Source organism: Limanda limanda, chromosome 7 (assembly GCF_963576545.1).
Source record: "Limanda limanda chromosome 7, fLimLim1.1, whole genome shotgun sequence".
NCBI classification, from domain to species: Eukaryota; Metazoa; Chordata; class Actinopteri; order Pleuronectiformes; family Pleuronectidae; genus Limanda; species Limanda limanda.
Genome location: NC_083642.1, coordinates 7,723,931 through 7,744,060, shown reverse-complemented (window position 1 = coordinate 7,744,060; position 20,130 = coordinate 7,723,931). Strand labels below are relative to the sequence as shown.

General features: G+C 42.3%; 2 protein-coding genes across 2 annotated transcripts in view; one reads left to right on the top strand and one right to left on the bottom strand.

Moving 5' to 3' along the window:
- The first annotated feature begins 33 nt into the window (after window positions 1–33).
- On the top strand, window positions 34–4,801 carry si:ch73-217n20.1 (membrane cofactor protein). The gene is made up of 11 exons (XM_061074152.1): window positions 34–88; window positions 182–376; window positions 984–1,083; window positions 1,165–1,238; window positions 1,826–2,047; window positions 2,900–3,091; window positions 3,661–3,757; window positions 3,850–3,923; window positions 4,011–4,190; window positions 4,280–4,465; window positions 4,797–4,801. Exons 1-11 carry the CDS (start codon window positions 34–36, stop codon window positions 4,799–4,801), a joined length of 1,380 nt encoding a protein of 459 aa, XP_060930135.1.
- A 3,097-nt stretch (window positions 4,802–7,898) lies between these two features.
- The window catches only part of scube3 (signal peptide, CUB domain, EGF-like 3), a 74,207-nt gene continuing 61,975 nt past the window's right edge, over window positions 7,899–20,130 (bottom strand). Inside the window, exons 10-23 of the mRNA XM_061075031.1 lie at window positions 17,777–17,893; window positions 13,470–13,592; window positions 12,544–12,660; window positions 12,364–12,456; window positions 12,151–12,267; window positions 11,371–11,532; window positions 11,048–11,251; window positions 10,515–10,676; window positions 10,265–10,432; window positions 10,002–10,163; window positions 9,723–9,920; window positions 9,485–9,637; window positions 8,789–8,868; window positions 7,899–8,051 (exon numbers count right to left, since the gene is read on the bottom strand). Of these exons, the coding sequence (XP_060931014.1) occupies window positions 7,899–8,051; window positions 8,789–8,868; window positions 9,485–9,637; window positions 9,723–9,920; window positions 10,002–10,163; window positions 10,265–10,432; window positions 10,515–10,676; window positions 11,048–11,251; window positions 11,371–11,532; window positions 12,151–12,267; window positions 12,364–12,456; window positions 12,544–12,660; window positions 13,470–13,592; window positions 17,777–17,893 (2,009 nt within the window). The remainder of the gene's footprint in view (window positions 8,052–8,788; window positions 8,869–9,484; window positions 9,638–9,722; window positions 9,921–10,001; window positions 10,164–10,264; window positions 10,433–10,514; window positions 10,677–11,047; window positions 11,252–11,370; window positions 11,533–12,150; window positions 12,268–12,363; window positions 12,457–12,543; window positions 12,661–13,469; window positions 13,593–17,776; window positions 17,894–20,130) is intronic.

The window sequence follows — 20,130 nt, the reverse complement described above, 5'->3', positions numbered from 1 at the left end:
TTTTCTCCCTTTACTTTCTCACAGGACACAAACATGCGGAGTCTCTACTTGGCGGTTCTGGGTTTATTCTCTGCTTTACTCGCTTCAGGTAAATATCCCACCAACCAGAAGGAATAAACACTGAATGTGATTATTTCTGATGTTGCTCACTGACGGTCGCTGATCTTCCAAACATGAAAAGCCCAAGTGTCAAAGAGATGCTCTGCACCTCCGGAGCATCCGCACGCCCGGCTGGAGGCGAGGTTCAGCCGCTGGAGGAGCTTCACCAGCGGGCAGAGGGTCAGCTTCAGGTGCCTGGAGGACTTCACTCCCAAAGGCAGCTCGTCTGTGTGGTGTGTGCAAGGAAAATGGACCAAACTGACTCTGAAGTGCGAGAGTAAGTCAATGACACAATTTCTTTGATATCAGAAATACACTTTTAATGTTGTTTTCCACCGAGAGGATTCGTTTTAATGGGGATCTATGTAGAGACTTTATATGATTCAATTTGAGAAGCAGCCTAACGACCCCTAGCGGCCTGATCGGTGACCTGCGTGGTGGACAACTAATACTACAATACAATATATTATTTATTTCCTAGACCTGCACGGATATGAAATGTCTCCCATTGTAACAAGGAGCTGTCCCAATGTTTATTGAGGAAGACGGTTATTTGCAATAGGTTGTCTTGTTTGATTTATTTCTTGAATACCTGAGAAAAACATCAAGCTTCCTGTGTATTTAAAAAAAAAAGTTTTCATAAGTTCATAAGAAACTTTTCATGTATAGTGTTTGGTCAAACTTTCTATTCAATTTAATTTGTATGGCATTGAATCACAGACACAAACATTATCTCTAGGCACTTTGCATTGTGAGGTCAAGACCTTTAAATATCCAGGTGGTCAGATTCCAGCCTTTAGCTTAAATGTATTATTTATCTCTTTCTATCCCTCTCTCTCTCTCGCTTTCTCTCTCTCTTTCTCTCTCTATCACATTTCTTACAGAGAGAGCGTGTGGAAACGCTGGGGATCTACCGAATGGACAGTTCGACTATAAAGGGAATTCATTAATCGGGCAGAAGGTTTTCGCGAAGTGCAATCAGGGGTAAGTTGTACCCGAGGTCGCTCATAGAAAACCTGGTTGGCTGTGTGTGACTGTGCTGCTGATTTCCTTCCATGTTGACAGATTCACTCTGAAGGGACTGGACTACATGATATGCAAGAGCTCTGGGTGGACTGGTGAATTCCCGAAATGTGAAGGTGGGTCTGAAACTCGGTCATCTTCTTATGTTGGCAGAAACCTTGAGGTGAATTGAACTGGAATGTATTGTGTCTGTAAGAACAAGTTACCGCTCCCTGAATGTGACGCTGTGACGCTTAATCTCTTGATTCATTTAAACGTAATTGTTCCGCTATCTGAATAAAGCTGTTGAAATAGATATTGGGAAATACAGCTTGACGTCACATCAATGTTTTGTAATTTAGGGATGACCTCACCTGTTCCAAAATCACATTCTCTTCCGTGTGTGTTTGGCAGGATTGTGAGTTTCAGATTTTCTCGGATTGTCTCCAGCAGAGTTGTGTCGTCTGTTGTTACACAAATATTTCACTTGTGTTCTTTGACGTTCCTTTAACTTCTCAGTTTATTTACAATATTTTCCGAGGTTTAAACCTTGAGTAAGTTAAGGAATACAATTAACAACAGAAGGATGGAACAAAGTACATTTTCTTAAGTCCAAAATGTAGCTACGTGTACTTGAACACTCGTTTTTTCCACGTATTTGTCTAGGTTTCAAAGAATTGTTGTACTTTTTACTTCATATTAATGAAGTGTGATTATTTCTCAGCAGCGGCCACCTGCTCCTCCCCTGCAGTGGAGCACTCTGTGAAGGCTGGTGGGATCGTGTCTGTGTACCAGGCTGGAGACAACGTGACCTTCACCTGCAGTCCGGGCTTCCAGCTGGATGGAGCTCCGCAGGTCACATGTGACCTCGGTGGACAGTGGCGTCCTCTGCTCCCTCGGTGTCTGCCCTCGACCGAAGGACCTGATCAGGCCTCTCGCAAAGAAGGTACGTTTTCTTGCCTCCGTCAAGTTTGTTTGTTTGTCTGTTTGTGAGCAAGATTACACAAAAGCAACAGAACAGATTTCCATGAAACTTGATGACAGGACGCGATAAAGGTCGGGAATTCTGTTGCCAAATGTCACTCTGACGTCACAAAGCACATAACTCACGAATAAATGATGAAGTGATGATATTCCTGCTAAAGGTTAACTCAACTGTGACATCATAATGTTCTGGGCATATTTAAGACCGTCACTCAGGAATAGAAGGAAAGATCGTGACCTCATTATGACACAGTAACTGTAGTTAGCAGAGGTGTGGAGGAAGAGGAGGAGGAGGAGGAGGAGGAAAGACTCACATATCAGTTTTTTTCAGATAATTAAATCTATGAAGCTGTGATTCTTTCTCGACTTGACATGATGTTCACTAGTATAAATTTGATCTCCACTTTTAAAATCCAGGATTATCTTTTCACTTCCTAGCTTTGTGAGACAGGACAATTTTTTCGACACCAATTTCCCAAGGGAATAATTCATGGATCTTGGTGAAAGATATTTAGAACACACTTCTTTTATGATTGTTATTCAATCTGTTGCAGATTCAAATAAATTCTGGAATCTAGCGGGTTTAAATGTGGTTTTATAGGGTGTAGGTTTACTACAGGTGCTGAACAATAACAAATGGGACTACAAACCTGTAACTACATTCAAAGTGTGGCTGTGATGATGTGGATTCAGTAGAAAAACAATTAGTATGTGTCTTTAAAAGTTTTTGAACAATTTCCAAACAAACATGAGGGAATTTAATCGGACTGTTGGGCCATGATGGAAGTTCACTCCTCACTTTCCTCTCCAGCAGGTGGATGTGGCAAACCGCCCACCATAAAAACAAAGAACGCCAACCTCGCTGACAAGTATATCACCATGACAACCTTTAAGTCCGGCGACCGAGTCCCCTACACGTGCAATGTTGGATACGCTCCAGCTGGAGGCAATAGACTTCGCACGTGCAAGAACGGGGAGTGGACGCCACTGTTCCTGAAATGTGAACGTGAGAACTTTTAGATTCTGTCACGGTCAAACTTTAGTGTGAAGCTTTGTACATTACTGAGGAGCTGATGTTTGAGGTCTTTCAAGTTCTGATGTCATGAACAGTATTAGATGATAACTTAAAAGAATGTGAAGTCATCATTTGCCAAACCCTGTTCTTAATCTTTTAAATAATGATTTTGGATTTTAGATTGACCATTTTGCAACTCATGCTGTGGCGTTGACCTTTTTTATTTGAATTTTATTTCATGTTTGTTATCACCCATGCAGCCATAGTTTTTAATCCTACATTTTTTTAAATTTTTCAGTGTGGCTGTCTTGATGGAAGAATATATAAAACTCTATCTATTAATATGAACAATCTAAAAACAATCTAAAAACATTCTTTACCAACTAGTTATATCACAAATACTTTCCTTTGAACAAACTTAATTCATTACCGAAATAAATTCATTTTAGTTGGTTCACATTTTTCATTTTCAGATCAGTGGACATAAAATAGAAACAATATTTTTCAAGTTAAATGTCCTGAAAAAATTCTAAGAGGGTTTGTGTTGTCGTCTTTAAAAGCAAAGCAGTGCGGCTCTGCAGGAGAGATTCTGAATGGACAGTTCACTTACACTGGATTGGAGTTTGGAGACACTGCTACAGCCGTCTGTGATAACGGGTGAGACAGCACCAAACCATTCAACCTCTTCTTTAATACAGACTGTTGTTTTCTACATATTTAACTCTTCCCTTTTAATATCATGTCCTCAGGTATATTCTCGTCGGACGGGCCACCAGGAACTGCAAGAATAACGGCTGGGATGGACGTGTGGCTGTTTGTGAAGGTGCTGTGAACAAACAAAAACATCTTCAATTCTAAATGTCCTGAATCTCTTTAGTAATTATTTTAACATCTGTGGCATCTCCTCCAGCTGTGGTGTGTGAGGAGGCTCCACAGGGGACCAACGCAGAGAGGAGCAACCTTCAGGAGCCACCGTACACCTTCAGGAGCGTGATTGGCTATCGGTGTAGTGAGGGAACCCTTGTTGGACCAAAGGAGATCTGGTGCACCAACAAAGGGACATGGAGCTCACCTCCTCCTCAATGCAAAGGTCCCAGTTAGACACAGCCTGTTTTTTTTATACAACTTAACTTCTTCATCATGAGCAAAATTTAGATTTGAACTCCTCTGTCTTTGCAGTGATTACATGTGCGTCTCCAATTGTGTCCAGCGCCTCCTGGGCTGGAGCTCAGATGAACCTGTATCACTACAGGGACACCATATCCATCGAGTGCTACAGAGGCTACACCATGAGCGGCCAGAGCTCCGTTACCTGTGGTCAAGATGGCCAGTGGTCACCTGGCCTGCCTAAGTGTACACGCACACGTAAGTTAACAACTCTTTGTTACAGAGACTTGATACGTTTTTAATTTATAAACACTACAAACTTAAAATTAATTTTTTTTTTTTCTCAGGGCGTCCGAATTGGAAATGAAATGCAAAACCAGAGTATTCCATCGAGCCAATAATAATCTTATTTGCTCTTGAAACTTAACTTTCAGACATTAAAGTGCGTTTGAAATGAAGCTGAAGTACAGTTTGTTTATTTCAATAAGTGTTTCTGGGCAGCAACAGGTACAAACTTGTTCCATTCACCTCTGTACATTTCTTTTTCTTAACAGTTGATAATGTTACTGTATGTGTATCATCTCTATAGACTAAACGGTGAGTGAGCATTTCATGGACAAACAAGCTACAAGAACATAAGAACACCAATTCCATTCATTTAAAAAGACAATACAAAATCCAGACATTTTTTTTTACATGAGCAATAACAATTCAAGTGCAAATATCATTATCAACTCTATGATACATCATAGCAAACTCTTGTTAAAAGGCAACAATTAAAAACAAACAAAAAACTACAGGTTGCAGGAGAAGAGGATGATGATGATTTTGGTCGGGAAGGGGGGGGGGGGGACGCTGCGTGATGACGTCTGCACGGAGGAGTAAATGTAAAATAATTATTTGAGTGAGATGTGTATGGAGGGATTTTGTTTTTTCATGGCTTGGCCCAGCGTTGCCCTCAAATCTGACAATGTGGTCAAATTCCCTTTGTGTCATCCTAGAGCTCAGGTACATAATCCCGCGTATTTTTTATTTACATTTACAAAAACATCCTCCCCGATTTATTCATTCGAGAGTGAGCATGGATTTGATTTAAATTTTTTTTTCGAGGGCTTAATATGGTATTAAAGTGGGGGTGGGGAATTATCATTGTCACTTGCCCACAGACCAACCATGTAGCCGTCTGCACTGATGACACTGATATTAAAAGGAGTAGCTCAGACAGTTTGGGGAAATTTGCTCGAGCACTTTCTTGCCGAGACCCCCGAGAAAACCACACACTTTGTTTCCACACTCAGAATTTTACATCAGACAGAGCAACGCTAGCTGTTTCCCTCCATTTCGACTCTTTATGCTAAGCTAACTATCCGCCGGCTGTAGCTTCCATACACACGTGAAAATGCCAAAATGCCAAATTCTGCTCTTCGACTACTTTGCAGATCCTAACATGACGCAAAGTGTCAGATTTGACTAAACATAAATTATTTCACCCTGTTTTGGTCGCTGTTTTAATTTCACGACATATATATCTACATAGTTTTAAACACACCAAATACCATTATTTTTAAATCACATTTCAACGGATTTAGTTTTTTTTTTGTATTTTGCCTGTTAAGAGTACAATGGAAAATTCTTTCTTTCGAGAATTAAGTTGCAATATTGTGAGGATAAAGTCGTAATTGGGGAGAAAGTCATAATATCATGAGAATAAATAAAAAGGAAATGAGCTGCTATTAGAACCTGTGTTCCACTTTGTCTGGATCCAAAATCTTCAACCATTCTCCTTATTTCTTGAGAAACTGTGAAACAACCTCCTCCACAAAAATGTATCTGTTTGCTTCTTGCTTTGAAATAAACTCTTTCACAATGTTGATAAGTAACTTGAAAAGTGTAACTTAACAAAGATGCTCCAATTTCCTTATTTTAACGTTGGCAACAGAGCTGACTGTCATCATTTTACGACTATATTTAAATTCAATTTCCATTTCAACCTTATGATATCACTCCTTTATTTTCGTAAAACTTACAACTATACTCTCAAAAGAAATGTTCCTTCCCTTTAGGTTACCGTAATACTTATACCTACAGGAGAGACATGATGAATCCGAGACCTCTTCTGCCAATAGTGACGCATATTTCATACGAGTCTCGACAAGACCGACGCCCACTTCAAACACCTTGTGTGGGTCACAACAGGGCGTGACCAAAGTTAAAGGTGTTGTCTTCTTTCGTTCATTGCACTCGTAGTGAAAAGGTAGAATGACGGCTTCTAAATCTAGTGCACAAACAACTTGACCTTCCCCTCTTTTCTGGGGCAGTCTTTGGAAGAGCTGTCTTCATTGGGACAGAATAAAACGTGAGCGGGGGGGTGTATGGAAGGGGGGGGGGGGGTAAGTACTAGGTGTCTTTGGATCTGAAGACGGGCGCAACATTAAAGGGTGGAAAGTGTTTTTTTTTAAGGAGGGGAGGGGGAGAGGGGTCCTGCGTAAACAAATTAGGATCAAAGAATTCAACCCTCGTCGAATTTATTTTCATTATTTACAAGATTGTTGAAGAAATAAAAATAATAATAAAACACGGAAAAACTAGAAATCCACTGACAGGCGATGTGAGATTATCAATTTATCAACTGTGTGTGAGAATTAAAGAGTTTCAGATTCCGCTGGTTTTAAAACCCGCGGACTATAAGTGTGTCGAGTACATTGGAAAGACAATATGAGATTGAAGAATTAAAGTGACCTTTTAAAAGAAGCAGCAAACGTAATGTCCCTCAAAGACATTTCTCTCTCTCTCTCTCTCTCGCGCTCTCTCTCTCTCTCGTTCTCTCTCTCTCTCTCTCACTGAGACATGTTCCACCTTACATCCCATTATCTCATTTCTGTGGCTCTCACTATTATTATTAGTTTGTTATTCGTCCCCTCAAATGTTCGCGGGTGTCCCTGGAATAAAAACAATTTATCGATTTGCTTTTTAAGTTGGCTTGTAAAAGAGCAACAAACATAAAACAAAACACAGACAAACTGTTTTAACAGTAAAACTCGCGGAAGTCGCTCTAAGAGCTCAAATATAAGTAAGGCTTTAAATGACCTGGAGCGAAGCTGCGACATGAGATTCAGCGACGGCGCCTCCTCCTCGGGCGGCACACAGACACTGAAGATGGAACCGGGGGGTTACACAACACTTACACAACAACACACACACAGTCATACTTAATGGTAGGAGTTGGAGCTGGAACTCAGACCCCTAATTTAAGCAAATACGACAACAACAAGCTCTATCAAGCTCAAACCGCACACACACCAAACATCACTCCTGTCTGAAGTCGACGTTTCTATTGTTATTTTCTGTGTGTGTGTGTAGAAAAACCAAACCCACTCACACACTCTACACCCCCACTAAGGGTTTGAGCTCGGGGCTGCAGACCGGAAACGGACGAGAAGTAAAAACCTAAAACACAAGTAATGTTCTCTTCAGGTCTGCATAGTGTTTATTGTCAAAGCCTATGGGAAATACGAGAGGGTAAACAAGGTGGTAGGTGGTTTTGTGTTTCGTTTTCTTTTCTTTTTTTTCTTTCTTTTAAGCCCTGTGAGAGTTGCGGGATGTGGCCTGTAAGGCGGAGGGAGGGGAGGGGGAGGGGGGGTGGGGTGTCGGGGGGGAGGTCACGATCCAATGCGTCGGCCGCGCGACCTTTTTACTTGTAAGGTCGCAGGAAAGCGGAGACTTTGCTGCTGATGAGACGGATGAAGGAGCGGGGGAGCATCTCGTTGGATTCCCGAGTCGTGTACTTGAAGTAGTTGTTGGGGTGAGCCAGCACGTCGAACAGAGTCTTAATCAGTTTTTTATCCTGTGGAGAAAGAAAAACCTGTGTAAGCTTTACACTGAAACACACATTTCCGCCCCTCTCTAGGCCACTGGTGAAAAAACTTAACGTCGAGCTTGGCTCTTGAGAAGTTAACATATGTAGTTAGGAAGCTTCTCAATTTAACTGTATCTGGGAGATGTTTTTGGACTTTCTTAAGAATGGTGACATTGAAGAGGCATTGGAAATGTGAAGTGACTAATCTGTTGTGAGAGATGTGTGCTGTACCCTTTTCCATGTTATTGTATTTTATTTTACTTATATATATATTTAATTTTGTTTTAATTTAGTTTAAACTAAATTAGTATTTTCATTGTAATTTTTTGTCCTTGAATTGATGTTTTAATCATAACTTAGCCATTTTTGTGATATTTGTATTATGTACTGACATTGTATACTGCCATATGTTCAGGTTGGGGAAGGTTCATGTGTAAATTGATGGTTATGTATAAAACTGTATAAAACCAATAAATATATTTTTAAAAAAACAACAACACACATTTCCATGATGACATGTGATGCTATAACACAATGCTAGAAAATAAATGACACCTTCTATATGACATTAACATCCTATTAGTAGTATTATTAATGCACCATTTGACTCTTGCAAGCACCAATGTATTTGTAAGCAGCAGTTTTACTTAGCCCAACAATATCTTACAGCTTAAGTGCGAGTAAAGACCAAGATTAACACAGTCAGAATAAATCATTTTTCAAACCTTGAGGATTTCTTGGTGGTTTTCTGAAGAGTAGAGTCGTCCGTCCCTCACTATGTCCTCCACAAGCTGTTCATAGTCCTCTGAATTCAAAAACACACAGGAGACAACACAGGACACGGTTACAAGCCACCGTGGGACATGTTGAAAAACATGGCGTGCACATGCAAAACAGGCTTAACTGGGGAATAATATAATATAGGCATGACCCCAAAAAAAACAAAAAACAAAGACACAGCTTCAGTATCAGTTGTTTATATCAATGCTGTGAAACATATCAGTATGTGTCAGCTGATAAATAACAAGAAACTACAATACAATACTATTTTAAATTCTGTAAAATAATTATATTAATGTTTTTAACATAAACATACAGAATCGAAAACAAATTCCAATGTCCTCTAATGTACTGATTATCAAAAAGGTATAATCTAAAAACCTTATTGTAAAAACACTACAGTGCCCACTGTGGCCACATGGAGTAATTACACATTAATTTACATATAATTTTCTGTAATGAGTTTATTTAAAGACAATTTAAACTTTTTACATGTAAAAGGGAGATTGTTTTGTTTTCCTTTCCAAAGCTACAGTCTTTAAGGTGATAATAAACTCATCATAGAGTTTGAAAGTGTGTTTTATAGACATTCATATTAGTAGTAAAAAGCAGCTGCTTTGATAAAGGGGCGTGTTCGCTACCATCATAGGTGACGTAGGGGATCTGGAAGCCCCGGGCGCTGTTGGCCTCGTTGGACTTGAAGTTAATCCACAGACGTCTGGAGCGAGCTGTGAAGGCGATCGGCCGCTCGTACGTCTGACACGTCTCGTAGGTGGTGATGGACGTGGCTGACCCTGGCAGGGGCACAGACGGGACAACGATGAGCAAACAGGTTTCCTCAAACAGTAAATTGAAGACTGGAAAGAAGAGGAAACTCACAGTTCTTCCTCATCACCAACACATCTCCACACTCGTCCTCGGAGGGCAGGAAAATCTCCGGCACCACGATGAGGATCTTGCGTTTGCTGGGCGGGTTGATGTTCCAGATACATTCCACGTTGGCGGGGTAATTACCGGGGTAGTTCGGTGACTCAATGTAACCCATGAACTCGCCCATCTCTCCACCGCATTGCCTGTCTAGACACACACAGACAAAACACATTAGATTCCAGCTGCTGGTTGAGAAATCACACCCAACACTGTCACTTCCAGGCTCACTCTTGCACTGGGATACGCTCGTGGCTCCATCAAAGTCCGTGGTGGTGTTTCCTGGGCAGGTGATGCAGTAGTTCTGTCTGAACTCGGTCTGATAGGTTCCCACCGGGCAGCGGATGCACCGGTGCACTGTGGTGTTGTAGTAATGACCGGGAGAACACTGAACTGCAGGGTGAAGTGGAAAGAAAGAAATACACATGTCAGTGGCTGCAGCTGATTGAACATTATATTTTCTTGCCTTTTTATCAAGAAGAGCACACGCTGACCTTTGACCTCACAGTCGTGGAAGGAGCTGGCCCCTTCCCGCTTGGTGCCCAGTCCTCCGCCACAGGGGAAGCACAGCGTCCGTCCCAGATCGGGCTGGTAGGTTCCGTGAGGGCACGGCTGACAGGGCTTGAAGCCGTCGCTGGAGAAGGAGCCGGTCGGACACTGGCCTGGATTTGATTTGAAGAACACAGAGTGTAAGCTCTTGATCTAAACACATGTACACCTCTTTGATATTGTCTCTGGGGCTACCTGCACAGGAGGAGATGTTCCGTGCCCCCACAGGCCCGTGGCCGTCGCTGCCGGGGCAGAGGTCACAGCCCAGCTGCCCCTCCCTCTCCTGGAAAGTGCCCGGTGGACACTGGACGCAGCGCTCCTGCTCGCCGTGGTAATACGACCCCGACAAACATCTGACTGAGAGAACATCCACAACGGATCCAATCAGAGACGACAAACATTTAAAAAACAAATGCAAACCTTAAACTAAGTTTTGATTTCAGTTTTCTTATTGTCCCTGGAACAGATGATCCACTAAACATTAATATAGTGTTCACTTTACTAGATACCATAACAATAGACCATAACAATAGACTTCATCGCAGAACAGTTGAATTTGATTGCATGAGACTGTACAGGTGTAAAGAGCGTATACTTCAGTGTATTGCAGTTTATGGCATCATGTGTTCTGATTTAGGATTAAATTCAGAGTCTCTAGTTATGGTTCTCATATCTAACGGCACTAAAACAGGTGACTAGTCAACCGTGCTCCCGCTCCACGGTCTTACCACATCGGCCGCTGTCCCGCTCCGAGCCCGGGTTACAGTTCTCTTGACTGGGAGCCGCCTGGGGAAGTTTCTGGGCGACCTCGTATTCCAAACCCGCGACCCGGATCAGGAAGCGCTCCTGGTTGATGGACTTCTTCAGAGCCTTGATGTACGTCTTCACCTGCTTCTCCATGCGCTGTCTCAGGCAGCTGAGATTACAACTGCCTGGTTTTAGGTACATTGACGTAGAAATAACAAAAAGAATAATGACCAACAGTGAAATCTGTGGCACAACACGACAGCCCCAAGGTCAACAACGTGTTCTTCTGAGTGAGGTGACCGACCTGTGGTGTCTCCAGGTTTGACCTCGGCCTCCAGCTCCAGAGTGATGCGAGTTACCTCTTTGTTGGACGGGTTACGAGCTCTTCGTCCCTTGGTTTTCTTTGAGGAGTCACACTTGAGGTTGACAAACGTTACAAGGCAGCTGCTGCAGGGCTGCCCCCCTCCTGTGAACACATGATACCACAGTCCATTTATTTAGTCATTAGAAATTATATTAGGGCTACAACAAATGGTCTGCTGATTATTTTCTTCATTGGTCAACTACATATCTTTTCTATTAAATGTTATCTCATAATTTGTCAACAATCTAAAATTATATACATCTAAAATGAATATAAATAAATGAAAATAAAATATGAAAATATTCAGTTAAATATACAGAAATATGTAAAAATAAACCTGATAATATTGAGTTAAAAATACATAAATATATCAGAATAAACCTTAAAATAATTCAGATAAAATGTAAAGAAATATATCAAAAAAAACACCTAAATATATTCCTATAAAATATATCAGAATAAAACCTAAAAATTTCCAAATTCGATATATAGAAGTTTCTTAAATATGAAACCTAAAGATAATCTGATAAAAATATAAAATAAATGTATTGATAATAACATGACGTTATATTACAAGTAGCAACAGCAAATCCTCACATTTGATTTGCTTGCAGGAAAAAAAGTTAGAATTTTTTATTTGGAAAAATCGTGAAAAATAACCAAATACGCTCCTATAATTTTCTATAAAGACATCACACACATATACACATTAAGACTGACCTGGTCCTAGTGTCCGCCCCCTATCCTCCGTCCTCCCGGTCAGTTTGGGGTGCAGGTGACATTTGGCGTTTTTGATCTTGAAAGAAGCCGTCTGCTTCACTGGAGGAGCCAGAGTCTCTACACACAAACACAGCCACAGCGTGTAAGAGCACACAGAAACAGAGAGCGTGTTTGAATTGTTGTTTGATCATAAGAATCTGGAGGGAATCGAACCTATGCAGCTATGACTGCTGGAGTTGAACCTGGAGGGAGACTTTCCTCTGAAGATGGGGATACCACAACTGACTGAGTAGCTGTTGTCAGACTCTGGAGAAGATCACAAACAAAAATAAAACTACTTTGACTTCCAGGGTTTAGCATTGTAAGAGTGCACTCTCACTGGGAGGGACCTACCTGCCAGATAGTGAGCTTTAGAGGCACAGCTGAGGGAGCAGCTCTCTTTCTTGCCCGTCTTGCTACAGGTCAGTGTTGCTTTGGGTGCCACCAGTCCAGCAAAACACTTCAGGAGTTCTGAGGGGAAAGGTAGGTAGACACAGAAAATAAACAATGCATTCCACGACACAAAGAAAACACAAAAAAAAACAAAACAAGAGCAGAAGTAAAAGGCTGCGGGAAATATATGCATTTCAGCAAGTTTTATTTCAAGCAAATGAATCAACTGAGACAAGAACAGCTAGCGGCTACACAACTTAAATCGCCCTGGGGATAATAATGAGTTGAGCTTGAGATTGTTCTGTATGTTATTCCATGTTGCAGGGGCATGATGAGAAAATATGGATTTCTCACACTCAGTAAAAACAGCAGAGAATCCAGTCATCTGAGCTCAATCCACATTAAAAGACAGCAGTGAGGTGAGGAAAGCTGGAGTCAGTTCCATGAAGATAAATAAAACCCAGTGTGTTTCTCTAACAGAGAGAGAGAGAGTGGGAGAGGGAGAGGGAGTAAGAGAGAGTAAGAGAGAGAGAGAGAGAGAGAGAGAGAGAGAGAGAGAGAGAGAGAGAGAGAGAGAGAGAGAGAGAGAGAGAGAGAGAGAGAGAGAGAGAAAAGGGCGATCCCAACTCCGCAAATGTAATTATCACCAGTAATGAATCTTGAAGCAGATTAAAAAAACAGTGTCCAACAGTTTCAGGGTATGAATACTCTATAGACTGGCAGTAAGGTAATATATCTATCGCAAATCCACATAAAGAAAGCTGAGAGAGACACACACACACACACACACACACACACACACAGATGTTTCCCACAACCAGAGGAGACCGATGAGTTCAGAGTGTGACTCTGCGGATCGGCCACACGGGGGCAGTGCTGCTACGTACCCACGCAGTCCTTCCTGTTCCAGTGCAGCTTGTACCCTGGTGGACAGGTACACTCGTAGCTCCCCAGAGAGTTGATGCAGCCATATTTACACCCCCCACGATTTATACTGCATTCATCGATATCTGCGAATAGAAACGTTTGAATACAAATGTTCAGTGCTCATGCAGATATGGGAGGGAAATACAAAAAAAAGGCTCAAAACATCAAGAGACAAGCATCAAAACAATCTGGAGTTAATTTTCTGTTGAATTAAATCACTTGAGGAGTTTCTGTGAGGTCAGCTGGATCCGTCCTGTCAGAGACTCACACTCAGGGAAGATTAATGTGTTTGCGTGTAAACAGAAGTGATTCCGTGTTTTGATGACGCCAACTTCAATTTCATGGTCAGAACCGCTCCGCTCCTCCGTGTGCGGGACGACCAACTAATTATAATCACCTTTTCAAACACAAACCACTAAAAGCATCCGGGTTCCAGATGCAGGCCGGCCGCCATTGACGCCAGACAGAAAATTAGCTTACAGGGACGTGCCAGGCCGCGGACAAAGTGGTGGGGACACCGGGAGAGAGCGAGAGAGAGAGAGAGAGGCGCAGATAATGGCAGTGATGGATGATCGGGGCCTGCTGATATGAAATGCTCTTCCCTGTCTCATTCAATTATTCACCCCTGATTAAAAACAGTCTGTGCGCCTCTGCACTCCCAGAAGAAGATGATGACTTCATCAGCCGCGTGGTGCCAGCCGGAGCCGCTGGTGAGCGATGCGCCGCGTCTCCTCCGCATCCAAGCCCACCGTTTAAAAGACAAAGAGCTCTAATGAATATCTGATGGAAGCTGAGCTCATCCGCCAGAAACTGCTGTTTTGACTTCCTTGTTCCTTCGTGCAATTGCAACCAAACAGACGCATTCGGACCTTTCTTCATGTCTCTCTGGTGTTTTCGTTCTGTGCTCTTAGAGAACAAGAGAGGAGAAGAGCTCGGGGGGGGGGGGGGGGGGGGGGGAAACAAGACAATCTAACATTTAATTCAACAACTGCTTTGTGTCACGTAGAGGAATTTCAGGGCGGGTTCGGGAGCTCGTGGAAACATCAACATCTTCAGATTTTAATCAATTTTTCTGAGCTTACTCATCAACATCAGCAACTCCCAGTGCAGCCGACATCCTATTGTGAGCACGAGAAGGGAAAACTCTGGCTAAACTCTGGCAAGTCTGAACAGTCAGGTTATAATTACCCCCGACAAGAAGGCCAGGAGTTTGTCTGTTTGATTGTTTGTTAATGAACAAATTACACATGAACTACTGGACTGATGACCATGGAACTTGGTGGAAGGATGTGGTTTGAGTCAAGGAAGAACCCACTTCATTTTGGTGTGGATCAGAATCAGGGGGAAGATCGAGGGAATTTTATTTTTAGCTTTCTTTAAACTCGTTTTTCAACATTTCCGTTGATTTCTCAGTGAATAAATCATGGATCTGCATTAAAAAATAAATCTGGCTTCATTAGGGGACTGATATTTATGAGCGTGTGTAATTTGGTGTGGATGCATTTAAAAAAAAAATCCAGATCTAGTGAATTTAAACGTGGTTTCATAAGAGCTACAATTACAAAACTTTAAACTCTCATGTGTATGACTATGTCTTTTGCCTGGTTCTATAAACTCACACATTTGCAAGATAAAGCCGCTCTGCTCAGCTCCACGCTGCCTGGATCAGATGACGCAAACTCAAAATCACTGACCAAGTCGGCTACTTAGCTGCAACTGCTGAGTCTATTTTCTTACCAGATAAGCAAAATATGTGTGGATTGTTTTGCTAGCTGAGAGGGAGAATGGCTGGATATACTCTCACTTGGGAGGAATGTTGACGGGCCTCGGCACAATGCCTGACAGCAGGTCAACGACCTAATTGGGTTGGTTTAGGGTGAGTCTATTGTTAAACACTGAGCAAAGCTTTCTGCCTAGTTTGACAGCTATATCTCGGCTGATGAACCACACTGGGAATAACATAACCTTGGTTATGGCCGAGAGTGGAGAAAGTACAGCAGCGAGAGCCATAAATCTCGGGGGTTATCGAACAGTTCCGACAGCGCCGATGAAAGGCGAGGGAAATCATTCATCACCGCACCGCTCAACAATGGTATAGAGAGTCATTTACGCCTGCCCATCTTCTCCTCACTGCAGCTCGGGGGGGCCTGATCACCGTCCATCATGTGAGTAAAAGGCCTCACAAATCCTGCTTTCTATTCCCTGAGCTGACAGCGAGTACAGCTGCCTTTTGTGGAAAGGATCCTCTGACCTACAGGAGCATTTTAAAAGGCACGGTTATCTTTATTAGATTGTGACAGCGGCGATAGAGACAGGAAACATCATGTAACCTTTTGAGGGTGTAATTAACTGCACTGTGGGGTTTGTGCAGACACGACAATCCCATACATCTTAACTTTACCGCTGCTCTCGTCTTTGTTGCAACATTCCTGATCAGTCGACTTGTCAAAGTACAGACGAAAACAAAGCACAGAACAAATCACTGCAGAGCTGTGTGTTTCTGAGATGTGAGTTCATACGCTCTCTCTCTCTCTCCGTGTCTCTCTCCCAACCACTGTGAGGCCCTGAGGCGCTGGAGACAGCAGCAGATTCTAACGGGTGATACACACTCCATCAAAGAGCCGCCACAACATCCTGATGTGCTCCGGCGGGCGTCTTTCAGCCGCCTGCCAGGCAGAGCCGACGCACCCCCCCGCACACCTCCTGACACCAAAGGCTACTCCTGCTATTTGTTCCACACCAGAGTACAGTGTACCTGCTAGTGCTTGATGGACGTGCTCCTCCTCTGCCTGACGCCGATGGTTTGTCACGTTTTAGTCCATTAACTGCGGCGCAAATCGTCTACATTTTACATTACTGCCAAGTGTAGCGTAGGTTCTCAGATTGATTTCCTGCCTTCCAGGCAGCCACCTGTTTCAGCTCATTTCAGTCCATTTGAGAATCAACTTGCGGAGACTTAAAACTGGCTCGTGATGGGTAATCCATCAGAGCGAGCATTTAGCTACGTTTACTTTTATCCTTGAACGCAGATGCATGCGGCAACTCTACCGCGCTGATGTGTTTTCTAGGACTGTGACATCCAGATTTACGAGAAAGCCGGTGAAAAGCAAAACAACAGCACAACAAAAGCACACTGATGTTGATTCCTTTCGTTTCGTGTTGTTCTGCAACTCTAACATCACTGACATCAGAATGAAAATATATTTTTTTATGTTTTAATGTTCGCTTGACAGGAACAATTATAAATACTTTGATGGACAATCTGTCAAGATGATTCAAGTCGATTTTTTACATTAATCATCAATACTGATTGTGCATGTGCTCCTCAGAAGGTCCTATTCACCACTGTAAACAAAATGTGTTGTATTTATGTATTTAGAACGTCAAAGCAGCAGCTCGACGCCTCCTTCCAATATTTACATGATAACAAGAGGAAATACAAAGGATCAGCTGTGACAGACATGTATATTACATATACACGTATGCATGTTAATCATAAAATGATCTGTATTGGTGTTAAGTGCTTGTGAGACACTAGGCTTACAAAGTGACAAAAATGAAACATTTGACAAGTTTACATTAGAAATTATTTACTATTTAGAGCCGATGTAAAATTAAGTTAACTGGTTTATAAGTGATGATGTCAGGAACTAATGCAGGCGAATATGTATGAAAATGTTTATCTACACCAACATATCGTAGAATGTTAGCATTTGCTAATTAGAACTAAACACAAAGTACAACTGAGGCTAGCAAAGCTATAATAACTCAAAGGGGAGAATATCCCAATCAACACTAATTGGGATATGTCACAATCATAATTATTAACCTATTAACCTCATGGTGGAGCTCATTTGTTATCATGACAATCCACTCTCAATAAACTGTGAATTTATTGAATCCACTCAATACTAGACACGTTTCATTTTCACCCAAATTCAAAGCCTCACCATCTTACTGACATCACTTCAGTCACTTTGATGGTTAAAAACACTCAAATAAAGTAGGATTCTAAATTTACAGACTGAAACTTGCCTCGGAAATTAATCAGAGATTATCTCAAGTCGATAAAACGCTTTAATTTATCAGTTCAATCTCTGCTCTGGTCCCATAAAAGCTGTCAGAAGGAATTTAATGAACATTAATCATCTCTTTCTAGTGTTCTTGTGGCTTTCCTGCCAAACAGGGACTGAAAGAGGGTTAGGGATGAAGTGAAGGATGCAGAGGAAGAGTGAGGGAGGTATGAGATGAAGAGGGGGGGGCTCACCTCCACAATGTGCCAAGCCGTACAGGACGTAGCCTTTGTGACAGAGGCACTGGAAGCTGCCGGCAGAGTTCACACAGAAGTGGTCGCAGGCGCGGTCGAAGGAGCACTCGTCGATGTCTGTGTGGACAGGAAGACAATCTGTTAGACCCTTCCACATCACTTCAGCAAATCACAGAGAAAAGATCTGTCCATTTTCAAACAGGATTCTCCCAGCACCATCACAGCAGGGGTTCCTGCTTTCATGTTTTTGTATTGTGTTCATTGTTTGCGATGGGTCAAATCACAACAATCAGAAAAAGGCATCTCTTGGGAAAAAAGAAGACGTCTTCTGTTCCGCTCTCGGTGGCCGACCTCCCGCTGTCGTGCAGTTTTCCATTTTGATGCTCTGAAATGGAATTCTCAAAGCACTTTTGAAATAACAAGCAGCCGCAGCAGGAGACAAAGGAAATCCTGCTCTGCACCTGATAATAGGGACTGAAGGAACTTTATTTTGTTGTCCACACACAGAACCTGCCAATCATTTCTCCTCTTAACCGTGATAGAAGATGACCCAGAAATGTTTGAGACTCCGTACGTCTTTACTTTTCTGTTTCCAAGGTCACATAAATATCATGCATTGAAAAATCCTTGAAGAAAAGACAAATGTAGTAGGTCACAGTATGATCTCTGATCTCTGAGGGACGAGAGTTTGGGTTTGGAAACATTCTGCTTTCTGTTTCTAGTTTGACGAATCCAGTTTGAGAAGGCTCTGGTTACCTGCAGGTAAACAGCCCGTGTGGAGACTGAGGCTTCATCAACGTTTTCTTAGTGTCATAAAATGTACGATTTAACCGCACAACAGTTGTTAAGCAACAAGTTCAGCGACGCTTCTAACTGATCATCTGTGTTTTTTTCTGTTAGCCAAGATTAACAACAATTTTATTCTGGAAGTCGTTCCGTGATGGAGCCTGACAAATCAGTGAAGGCTTCATTCTGCTCGTCCAGACTAAAACATCCCAGGAGTTTTCAAAGTTAAACAGGGCGAGTGGAGTTTCCAAATCTAGCAATATGGATGTAGAACGAAATGCATCAGCTATCAGAGTTTTTAATTTATCTGCATTCATTTGTGTTTTGTCTGGAGAAACAGTTTATAGCCAATGGAAGACCTGTCTTGGCTTTGATATCCACCGTCTCCACCGGGAGCCCCAGAATATTGGCCGTTGCCCCCCCGAGGCTAATTCAACTTCAGACGATAGCCGATTGGCCCAAGAGGTTGGTCACAGTGTGAATGAAGATAAGACGAAACTTCAACCTCATCAAACCTGCAAATCCACAGTGAAACGGCTCCTTCCTGCCCGTCAGTGTCTTATCTTCTTCAGCTCCTCTGCTCTCTAACATGCGCAGGCTGATAAGTTGCTTTTAAATGTCATGGGCTCAAAGTCCGTTGGGATTGATACATGAAGCTACAGGAGACGGATGACATTTGGTTTTATTGGCATCAAAGTTTCCTTTAATGTCAGCAATAATCTGTGTCAAGCCCGGGCAGCGCATGCTGGGAGAAAACGGGGATGTGCAACAATTTCGCTGGATGTTTAATTGGTTAATTAAAAAAAACACTAAAAGGATTTTCCCAGGAATATTATGCATTTCATCCTTTTCATCCACTTCAGCGCCAGCCACCATCAAACAGATGACACAGGTATTTCACAGCAATTACAGGAGTGCCGTTAAATAATGGGTTTTCTGGAAGAAGGCGAGAAGACAGACTGATAAATGTCTGCACAAATCTCCCATGCTTTCATAATACTTAACCAAATATTCACACCACGCATAATCCTTCAGAGGCAACACAGCTGAACTCTGTGCAGACCAGTAAAAACACTTATTGAGGTTAGCGCTTGGCAGATCACCAGAAAGAGATGAAACGGGGCCGAGATTAAAAGTTCATTAAGTGATCGGTTTACAATCTTTGGAGGAGATCCACAGGTTGATGTTTAAAAGCTTGAAAACCCCCGGAATGTTTCGTTGAGGGACGCATGACTCAACGCCACCTCCCCTCCCACGAGGAAAAAAATTAATCACAATCCAAATGGAAATATCCTTTAAAATTTCCAAACCTGGCGAACCCGCAGATCAAAAGTGACCTCAAACTAAAATGAAAGCAAGAACAAACTCTTCAGAGTCCCGAGTCCTTGTGGCCTCAGGTGATTAATAACAGCACAGGGAGATGAGAGCAGCATGGGCTGGCACACGCCCCATGAGCCATTACAAAAGGGATTGTTTTGGGAATATTAAGTATAAACTATGCTCGGTGCACTTTTAAGTGAGGAGTCTAAAACCCTCTGGGAATTAGGGCGTGGTGACTGAGTTTACCC